Source organism: Epinephelus moara, chromosome 2 (assembly GCF_006386435.1).
Source record: "Epinephelus moara isolate mb chromosome 2, YSFRI_EMoa_1.0, whole genome shotgun sequence".
Classification (NCBI taxonomy): Eukaryota; Metazoa; Chordata; class Actinopteri; order Perciformes; family Serranidae; genus Epinephelus; species Epinephelus moara.
In genome coordinates this window covers 6,716,224-6,727,295 of record NC_065507.1, presented here as the reverse complement: position 1 = coordinate 6,727,295, position 11,072 = coordinate 6,716,224, and the positions used below count along the sequence as shown (strand labels likewise).

The 11,072-nt window shown below is 43.4% G+C and overlaps 1 protein-coding gene across 3 annotated transcripts in view; it reads right to left on the bottom strand.

Moving 5' to 3' along the window:
• Positions 1-2,876: 2,876 nt before the first annotated feature.
• LOC126397966 (SPRY domain-containing SOCS box protein 4-like) overlaps positions 2,877-11,072 on the bottom strand; it is a 73,306-nt gene continuing 65,110 nt past the window's right edge. For all 3 annotated transcript variants that reach the window (XM_050057096.1, XM_050057108.1, XM_050057099.1), the window contains one exon: positions 2,877-4,257. In XM_050057096.1, the coding sequence (XP_049913053.1) occupies positions 4,130-4,257 (128 nt within the window). In that variant the 3' untranslated portion in view covers positions 2,877-4,129. The remainder of the gene's footprint in view (positions 4,258-11,072) is intronic.

The window sequence follows — 11,072 nt, the reverse complement described above, 5'->3', positions numbered from 1 at the left end:
ATTTGTGTTTATTCTGATGTCAGATTGTAACGAGCACGTGTGCTGGAGCACGATCTTCAGCCAGTTATTGTTATTAAAGTCTGTGTTGTTTTATAGACACATCTTTGTCATCATTATTAAAGCATTAAATGTCCACGTCCATCAATTCTCCTGCGTTAGCTCCGGTCATCTGCGTCTAAAAGCAGAGGGAGAGATGCCTCTCAGAGCGATTATGATATTATCAACACAGGCTGCTCTCTGCTGCAAAACACTAATGGATTTTCTGTTGGTAGTGCCAGGGAAAGCCACGCTGAGCTGAACTTTGATCACAGACAGGCTTTGTTCTGTGTTCAAAGCCTGCACTGGGATGATGGGAATCGGGTTTAGAACTGGCTCATCTCGACTCTACACCAAAACCAGCATCTGGGGCTTTGACAGCAGCAAAGGATTTTCTGTCACAGTGGACCTTTGTAGCAACTACACGTGCTCCACACCAAAGCTTGATGCGATGTGCTGTAAGTTGTGTTGCTGATATTATCAGTGTTGATAAAGTAACATCCATTACAAATGTTTGCATCATTGAAATAAGACGGAGAAATTGACCATTCGCTTTGCTGAGCCTCTGCTTCCTTAGTTACTGTTGCTACATCTCTTCTCACATCCAACATGTAACGATTACAGCAACAACAGCGGCAGATTTACAGGGTTCCTACAGCTGAAGGTAAGTTACATTTTAGACTTTTATTTAATGCCACTTGGAATAAAATTAATAAGACCAATTTTAAAATAACATCAACAACAACAACAAAAAATTCAAGCAAGCGACATCAGTTACTTACAGTTAGGCATATTCATCCGCTTATCCTGTTGTGGGTCGTGAGGGGGGTGGAGCCTGTCCCAGCTGACACTGGGTGAGAGGCAGGGTTCACCCTGGACAGGTTACCAGACTATCACAGGGCTGACACATAGAGACAGACAACCATTCACACTCACATTCACACCTACGGACAATTTAGAGTCACCAATTAACCTGCATGTGTTTGGACTGTGGGAGGAAGCTGGAGCACCTGGAGGAAACCCACGCTGACACAGGGAGAACATGCAGACTCCACACAGAAGGGCTCCCCAACCCAGGTTTGAACCCCTCAACCTGTTGGCAGGTTGAGGGGCAATTTTGAGTTACGCAATTTCCACATGAAGACCCACTGTTTCGATTCCCACTATGCAAAGTTTGAAAAACTTGTTGCATTGTATACATTACTTTGGTCAAATTGCCAATATTCATTTAATTTACACTTCACTACACTTACACTTTATTTTACCCCATTTCATCCGGGGTAGGGTGACAGTGACAGCAAGCTAGCAGACAGTGGTACCTCTGCTCTGAGCATCCTGGCTGTAAACATAATGTTTGTTGTTGGTTCCGCTATCCTGATCTGCCAAACAAAGGTATTTGGTAAATTATTTAAAAAAAAAATATAATAATAATAATAATAATAATAATAATAATAATGAGATTTTACATTCAACATAAAAATTCTTCTTCCCAGGTGGGAAGACTTTCTTTATTTACTATTTTTGGTTGAATCTCACAAGATAAAATAAAATTATTCTTCCTATGTTAAGAAATGGGAAGAAGACTTTTGATTGATTTAAGACATTTTTACACCAGTTAAGGCCTTAATTTTACATTAAAAGTTTTTACATTAAGAATTGGCAGGACCCCCAGATTTACCACTGCAATGTCCAGCTAACAAAACAACAGGCTTTTAAGTTCACAGAGAAGTTAACAAAGTAGGCTGCTGACGACAGCAAATTTTATCAGCTGTAGCTACCCAGCATATGCTAATGCTAAAACTCTTTGGTTAAAAATTTGGTGGCAATTTAATGTTTTCACCTTATCGGTTTAAAAGCAAAAAGACTGTTAAAGTGTCTCAGGCCAAAAGCCAGCATCTTCACCAGCTGTTGACCCACACTGAGGACATGGAAATAAAGAACAGCAGATACAGATAGTATAGTTAAATCCATTTCTTACACTTTTGTTTTGTGCTTGTATTTTTGGTTTTGGACAGGTAATAAGGAATAGACAGCATTCTCAAACGCTCTGTAGACACAGTGCATCACTCACATACACTGCTTCAACATGTGGAGAATCCAAAGCTTCACAGACCTGCCATGCCCAGTTATGATTGCCGAGTTGTTATTGGACAATTGTTGCTCAGGGGCGGGGTTATGTGAACGTCAGTTAAAGCTAAGTTCACACTACATGACTTTCAAAGTCGACAGATTGCTGTACATTTCACATTACACAACTTGCGGTCTTGTATCTGGAAGTCTTGATGTCACCATGGTTTTCACACGACATGACTGAGCAAGACACACTACACGATCTTTCACCAGGAGGAATCCATGATGAAAATGTCAAGTGACACAACCACAACCAAGGATCAAGGGTTGCTTACTAAAAAATATCAAAGTGATAAAGCAGAATTCTGAGCATGCTATTAGGCTAAAAACTATCAGAAAGACTGCATGCAATAGTCCACCTTCCACCATTTTTTGAAGAGTGATGCAGTGCCACTTGTCTCTGTCCTCAACCCATGCTTTCCACTGTCTTTGGCTGTAGCTCGCCAATTAAGTCTGCAACAGGTCGAGATATTTAGCATGCTAAATATCTGAGGAGATCACACGCAGCGCTCAAGCGCCGTGTGCGAGCACCGAGCCAACACCGATCTGCCTCTGATCTGGTGCTGTTGTCCAGAGAGATCCAAAAACTGCTGGCGAGCAGAAAATCAGGGCTAAAATCATGTGGTGTGAACTAGGCAAAAGAAAGTACAACTTTGGATCAAAAATGTAAGGTCTCAGAAGTGATGACAAAGAGCACAGAAAACAGGCAGTGCGAGTTTAGCTGAGTTTATTCTTATTCACATTTAAAAGATTCTCATGGCAGCACATTTTTCTACCTATACCTGCGAGACAACTTGTCCCGTAAACAAATCTCAAGATCCATGTAATGGAGGAAAAAAAAAGACATTTAAAAAACAATCTCATCATAAAACCATAATTTTCAAAAGTAAATCAGGCATAAAACCCACTTCAGGGTGAGATGGTGGAGGGAAAAAAAAGATGGAAAAGCAGCATTTAAAACTTGGGGGGTCTTTTGCTATGACAGAAATGTTGTAATGTGCTTTTTTTTTTGCTTGTGTTTCTGTCTCAGAGCAGCAGGTACATTAGCAGTCGAACACACAGCTTCACCTTCAGATCAATCTCTATCAGCGTTACAGGAGCTGGAGAGGCGACAAACAGTGCCCGCGGTCCTTTGAGTTCACCAAACATGATGGAGGCTTAAATCAAACTGGAGCGAGTGATGAAGGGACGTAGAGAAAGAGAGAGAAGAGCTGGCAGGAGAGAGGAGGGGGATTCAAAATGTTCAAACCACACTGCAGTTGTTGTGTTCTTTAGCCTGTAGGTGGTAACTGCCTGCTTGTCAGTGAGTTGTCTTCGTACTACACACAGCTTGAGCTCTGTTTCTGTACACTCATCACACACACACAGTATATATGCAATCCATGTGTGCTGCACTGTGTACAAACTAACAAAAATAGAACTGTGTGTGGACCTTCTCCCTCTCTGTCTCTCCTGTGGCTTGGAGGGATTGTTGCGTCTCCACAGAGCCTGCTGTGTTGTTGGGAATATAAATATGAATACCAACATGTTTCCGAGGAGGCTTCCACCGAGTCTGTGCAGAAAAGATGTCGGTGTAAACTCTCAAACTAAGGACACTATAAGCCATGATTAGCAGGACGGTGGATTGCAACACCCTCTTTTAATCCCTCGCTCCCTTCATTTCGTTCATCAGCTCCTCCAGCCAGTACAGGAAAAAAGACAGCGAGAAAAAAAAATGCAGAAACCAAGACAATAAAAACATTCAAAATGGAAAACCCCCAACTGTCGTAAACAAAACCCCTGGCAACGCCAACTTCACCACCTGTTCGTAGTCAACGTCATCGTCCGCATCCTCAGCAGATGTCTCATGGTTATGATTAAGTTCAGATTGGACGCTGGTAACCATAAGAACAAATGGACCACAGTTTCATCCCGTGTGTGTGTGTGTGTGTGTGTGTGTGTGTGTGTGTACGTGTGTGTGTGGTCACTGGTACTGGAGGTAGTTCTTGAGCGTCTGCGGCAGTGGGAGTGTGTCGATGTGATGGATGCGCTCTCTGCCCAGAGCCAGTCGAGCTACTCGTCTGCACAGGTCCATGAGGGGGAGCGGCTCCGCTGTGAGGGGCGACAGAGAGGAGACACATGGTTAGGGTCCAGACGGTGAGTTTGTTTACACTCGGTTTACACACCTGCGCTTGTGTCGTGGTGGCTACGGCCGGCCGACTGTCCTCGAGAAGCTCCTCTCAAACACAGGTGACACCCATATGCTAAAAATCATGCTTCTTCTGTCATTCATATATGTGTCTTATATAATGTTCCTTGTGGCTTTATTTAGATGTGATGGGACATTTATGGAAAGAGCAACAATGCGTGTATGATATGTGGTGCCTGGCGTTCCAAAGGGAGAGGTATCACTGCCAGGAAACAGAGGTGAATTGAAAATGTACTGATGTGAGGGACGGATAGAGCGTTCTCTTTTCAGATTTAAAAGGCGAGAATTTGGAGGTCCAAGTCTTTTTTGTGAACACCCTGAGCCTGAGGGCGCTGGCCATCAATTGTCACGGTGAATCCACAGATACATTATCTCATCAATTTCATCATTTATTAGGTAGAGAATTATGTAACCTGTACTTTCTAAAGTCTGGTGGAGACCAAGGACTGAATAACAGAAGCTGGACTTTTTGCACACATGCTGTGTAAAGCGTTTTACTGGATATTCATTTTATCATCCATGCAGTTGGCATGAGAAGCAACAAGCAGAAGACAGCTGGTCTGAATATTACTATGGTTGTACGAGCAGTTTAATTGTCTGCCTGTTGTCATAGAGTAATCTGTCATGATTCTGTATTGCTGTGATCTCAAACAGGAGACGTAAACATGCATTTAGTTTCTCTCTGTGTAATTCATTTTGTGCTGAGGTGACACAGAGATGTTACCGGCTCCACCTCAGCAGGACTGAAGTTGTGACTTGAACATAAAGGGAGCACAGGTGCATATTCAGACTGACATTTTAAATTGCTGTCATATTTACATAACAAGGTGCCTGACTCAAAGGGGCTTAATGTAACAGATCCGTCAGCTTTGGCTGGATTGTGTTTTCTCCCACATATTTCTGGTGTTGGCCAATAGCGTAGACAACACAGTGTAAGATGAAGAAATGCCAAGTAATCCTCTTCTTTCCACTAGCGCTATACTGAGTTGCATTTTGTGATGTAGCAAAGCACTTTTTATTTTTTATTTTTCTACTCGCTGCCATTGCTGCTGCTATCAGGAGGTGAATGAGCGAGGGCAGACACTACTATGGGTATTAAATGAAGAGATGACACTCTAATAATGCATGGCACTTCCATCTAAGCAGTCTTTTCACAGTCAACAAGTGATTCACTGAACTATACCTACATTAATTCATACTCTACAGGCAAATAGTTCTCAGACTTTTTGCACTGCATACCAATTGAGAAAATATTAGGCTCTCCAAGTCCCACCACTGTGGCCTACATGTTCAGGAAATGGGCTACATGTTCAGTTGTAACTTGCAAATTGATCCAAGGCTTAAGTCCCCTGTTATTTCTGCAGCATGTGTTTCCACAGCAGGGCAGGTAAAAGAAGTTTACCTGTTGGAGGTGAGCTGTTTGCAGAGGTGCAGTAAGAGCCTGTTGTCTGCAGCTCTTCATCAACATCTCACTCCACCCTGCCATATTATTAGACTTGCCTTAATTAAAGAAAAGCCGCTAACAAAGTTCTGCTAATTCAGTGATAAACACATTTTATTTTCTATAGATTCATCACAATAAAAGTCTCCCCTTATTTTGTTATGTATAAACTTTTATTGTGAGGCAGCAAAATAAGGAAATATTGAGTTTGGTGGATAGCGAACATGACTAATAAAATAAAGCAGATATCTGAAGTAAAAACAGGACGCAGGAGAGAAACTAAACTCCAAACCACAGAGATTCAGTTAGAAGCTACAAAAGTACTGAGAGAGTTTGAAAAACGCCTTTCTCTCTGGTCTCCTGCAGACAGAGGTGAGTACAGTCTTGCAACACATACAGCTTATTTGAGGGGGAGAAGCGGGATCATTGGGTGCTGGCTGCCGAGACATCACTGCTACCCGCTTAAGGGTGGGTGGCCTGGCTTTTGGACCTTCTCCAGAAAAGGTCCATCTCTGGTGGAGCTTGGCGTGGCACGGCGGAAATGGAGATGCAAATTGCAGGGCATGGCTTGACTAAGTGCGGCCAAAAGCGAGAGTGGAAGAGGCCTACAGTACTGTACGTTTGCCACTGCAGTAACTTGATTCATCTCACAGACTGATTTAGCGTAGCATGTATAACATATAGACCGATGTCTCACTGCAGACTAATGAACAGACAGATTAAACAGAGGAGCAGCTCTGTGTCTCTCTCAGTGTTTGTGGAAGGCTTGTTTGTGAGTGAGTGGGGCAGAGCTGTGAGAGAAAGGAAAAATGCAGACTGGTATGCGTTCTGTTACGCATCTTGACCCTATATCGATATAAATGGAATTGTCTCAAACTATATCTTGCTTGAAAATGTATCATACAGTCGTAATATCGCCCAGCCTTAGTATGGCCAATGTTAAAATACAGAGCGTAGGCTGACTCTATTGAGAAACGAAAACTTCATGCAGGAAGCAGGATTACTCCTAATCAGAAGACTATTGTTGTTGGCCACAGCCATGCTGTAAAAAAGTGTAGCACTAGCACTGGCACTTAAAACTCTTCCACACAACTCTCGTACACCAAGAGGGCCGCCCTCATCAGGTGCTGTGGAGACTTTACTGCCGTTGCTTAGGAGATCACTTGCACTCAGTTAATCGTCTTCCACTTCAGTTTCAACAGTGCCGCTTAAAATACTCTCCTCTTGATCTGCACTTCTCCTGTTGAAAGTTCCCGTTTGGAGCAGGCTGACATCAAAACAAAGATATTACAGGAAATGCAAAACTAATTCAAATTTAAATAATTTAAATGTCAGGGATCTTAAAGTTTAAGTATTTTTAATGGAAATGCAATATTTTAATGGCATGGCAATTTAAATTAACGTATTTGACTCTTTAAAAATATTTCTAAGATTTCTCTGCACACCAGTGGTACGTGTCGTAGTTTGAGACAGTGCTATGGGCCATCGCAAAATCATGCATCGACACTAGTACGCATACTGAAAACACTGTCTCCATTTGTACAGATGTCCTTGAAAACCGGTGGTGAGCACAGTCTATGAATTGTTTCAGCTCTGGATTAAATTTACTGTAAATCTTTTATAATGCCATAACCCTGGGTGTATGTTAACAAGTGGGAAAACAAGCAGCAGAAAACAAAATATATATATAGTAAAATTTCTACACACACTCAGGTCTTCCTACTGTCTGTATGCCAGCAAAACAGGGCAACTTCCCTCCCGCCAATTTTGGAGGCAACTGATGTCTGTGTATGTCAGACACAGAGACTCTTAACTGCTGTCCCTTTACGGATGTCAAGCTGCTCCACCTGGAAGCACCATCTGGTAGGGCTGAATTCCTGCTGTTAACAGTCCACTTACACACTGTGTGAAGGACATGAGCAGGGGCATTTACACTTGCATTCGATCATAATAAACACACTAGTCGACAGGCGAGAGATTGAAAAGAAAAGTTTGTCATTGTTTCCATGAACTTGCCTGACCTGCACAGCCGACGTGACTGTTTGCATGGAAATTCAAAAGACATCAATCGCACGCTCACTTGTAGCCTTGATGCCATGATTTAATGATGGAGCTGTCGTTTGGACAAAAAGCCCATAGTCTGGGCGAAGACCCTGAAAATTCTGTATGAATAACTGACAGCATCAAGGCTATCACTGCAATTTCCAATCAGCCTACAGTCTAATACTGCACGATTTTCTTTTGTTGGTTCTGTCCACGATAAAAAATTCATTTGCTACTGCAGACGAAGGAGCTGCTTAAAAACACACACCTTATGTTATATACACAGAAAACCACACCGAGCCTCCTCTGTGACTGATTGAGCCGTTTCTCTCGGCAGTCTATTAAAAGTGCACCACATCACCACAAGCTGAGGCCCCCTACCAAACAAACAAGAAGCACATACGTGACCAGCCTGAAGCGCGTTCATGGAGCCAGAGCACACAGAGCCTGTCGAGAGACCTCAGGCATTCCTCTGGGCATGAACTGCAGCCCTAGTGGCTACATGACCGCTGAATGGTGAGCACATAAACAGAGCTGAAAGGAAACAGAAGCTGTCTGAAGTGAGGAGCAAATAAACACTGACTCAGCTTACATCGAGATCCTAATTAAAAGCAGACGGGCACAGAAATCTTTACTTTATGTCTCGGTTAGAATCAATGATGATGAACTTTCTGATGGTTTATCTGTTCAGAAAACCCCAGTGCTTTGCTTTGTGTTGTTTTTAGCAACTGGCGGTGAACTTTTGCAGGAACCTCTCGCTGAATTCCTCCGCTGCGTTCTGGTAAGTGACCTTTGAAAACAGCAGTGAGGAGAAATAATGAAACCCACCAGTGAACAGCAGCAGACAGTGTGTAAAGAAATGGAGTACAGCTATCCTAATTTATTTGACTGCCATGTGCTTAATGAAAAGCCTTTGTACGAGCACCTTGGGGACAAGTGGCAGAGTGTGGATCCATTTGTAGCCACATCAATGTGGCAAGCACTCGTATCAGGAAGACGTTTTGAATGAACTCGGACTGAATATAGACAATGTGCGGCGGTGTGTGCAATGAGACCGTAGAGCTGATAATTCTTCACAGCAGCTCCAGAAGTACTTGGCAGGGCAATCACATCCCTCCAACATCTTATTACCCTGATTCTGCAAAGGCAAGTCCACACTTTAGCACGCCAGCTTACCAGATCAGGTGCTAAGACTCATACAACCGGTAGTACGATCACGTCTCCATTCATCCAGCACCTTGTGACCTGTTGAACCCTGCTCTCTAAATAAAGGACTCTGAGATCACACAGTCTGGGTGCACGTGGAGCCTCAGAGGAATGCAGGACCCCCCACCAGAGATGGATTTACTTCCCATTGGGCCTAACAGCACCTATCAATCAGTCTTACCCCTACCAGCACCACCCCCGCATATAGGTAGTTTCCATAGTAACCAGCTCCTCACACCACCACTGTGTGATGTCACTGCACTGGGAGTGTACAGTCACAGGCGCACTGTGCATTGTTTGTGTCTGGATTTGTGAGTTTGCCAGTTTAAATGCTGAACCAAATGGTGCAGTTCACTATGACACAGATAATACACTAGAATTACCATGGGGGATTCCAAACAAGAGCACAGATGCACATTTCAAATTATATTTAGAAGAACATGACTTGAAAAACACCAGCATGCTAATAGATTTTACAGCCAACATGTGTCACTTGTTAGCACTCTGTGGAAAAGAACTTTCCTTTACTTCCATCTGACAGACTCACAGAAGTGAGCATCTTCACTGTCCATTTATTCCATCCAGAACCCATTTAATCCTGGTTTTCTCCTCCCGTGTTGCTCCCATCAAAACCAAGAAAAAAGTAAATTATCACTTAAAGTGCATCACTTTCATTAGAGCTCCAAATGAAAACATGACTGCTCGCACTAACAAGACTGACGCTACTGCATTAGCATTACTCTGCGACAGTGCTCTCCTGAGGGAGGTGATGACATGATGATGGTACAAACTTGCTGAAAACCAGCCAATCCCTGCTGGCCCGAGCTGGTCTCCATGGTAAGGGTTGCCTGGGGCGACAAGTGGTCCTGTCAGACAGTGGTGAGGAGCGCCAACAGTAAGTGCACACTGTCCAATTTATGGTAAAATTATTCAGCAACACTGCTAAGTGGCTAAGTTGAGATAAAAAAGCAGTTTCAGACTTGTTCTGCTTAAACGACAACATGAAGTGACCTGATACATGGCTGCTCTGCTTCATGAACTAAAACTTTGTTTTTTTCTGTTGTGTATCAGCCTGTGTCCCTTCTCTAAAGTTGGGGGTTATTTTTCTGGGTCCAAAGACAAAGACAGAGCTCTTCTTTTTTCCTCAGCAGCAGTTTATTGAGTTTTGTGTCACAAGGTGGATAACTGATACGTCCATCTGATCAGAGCTTATCACATCAGATCGATGGATGAGAGCAGCAGCTGTTTGTGAGTGAAAGCAAACTTTTAGAGCAAGTTAAGTTTCACTTTTACTGCGCCTGGCATTCTTCTCCTCCCTCTGTGCCCAGAGTGCGCTCTGCGCTGTGAGAGTGTGGGGCAATAAATTACTGATAAATGCTATTTAGATTCCAACAGTGCACCCAGAGAACGGTCCAAATGTGGCAGCAGATGTTTTAATAGAGGCTGGTTGCCACTAATTAATGACTGTGTGGGAAACCCCACATCTGTCCGCTCTGTGTGGGTGTGAGTTGATGAGGTTTTAAATGTTCGCTGGAGGTAACAATGGAGCTCAACATCTGCCAGTTGTGAATATTACTTTAAATACATGACAAAGTTATGTGACCAGACTAGAGTACATCGAGACGGAGATGAGATCAAGACTTTTAGGGAATGAGACGGAGTCAAGTCCAAGACCAGACAAGGGCGAGTCTCACACCGCATGATACACTTAGGATAAAATGTGGAACAAGCAAACCATAGTCACTCCTCAGACTGATCTGACAGATCCACCTTCCCATAAAAACACCAACAGAGAACAAATGAAGATTCCTCTTCATTCATCTCTTTGCACGCATACTGTATCCATCCATGTATTTTCATCTGCTTATCCGGGGCCAGGTCGCAGGGGCAGCAGGCCAAGCAAAGTACCCCAGACGTCCCTCTCCCCAGGAATGCTTCCCAGCTCCTCCTGGGGGACCCCGAGGCCTTCCCAGGCCAGACAAGATATATAATCCCTAGAGCATGTTCTGGGTCTGCCCCGGGGCCTCC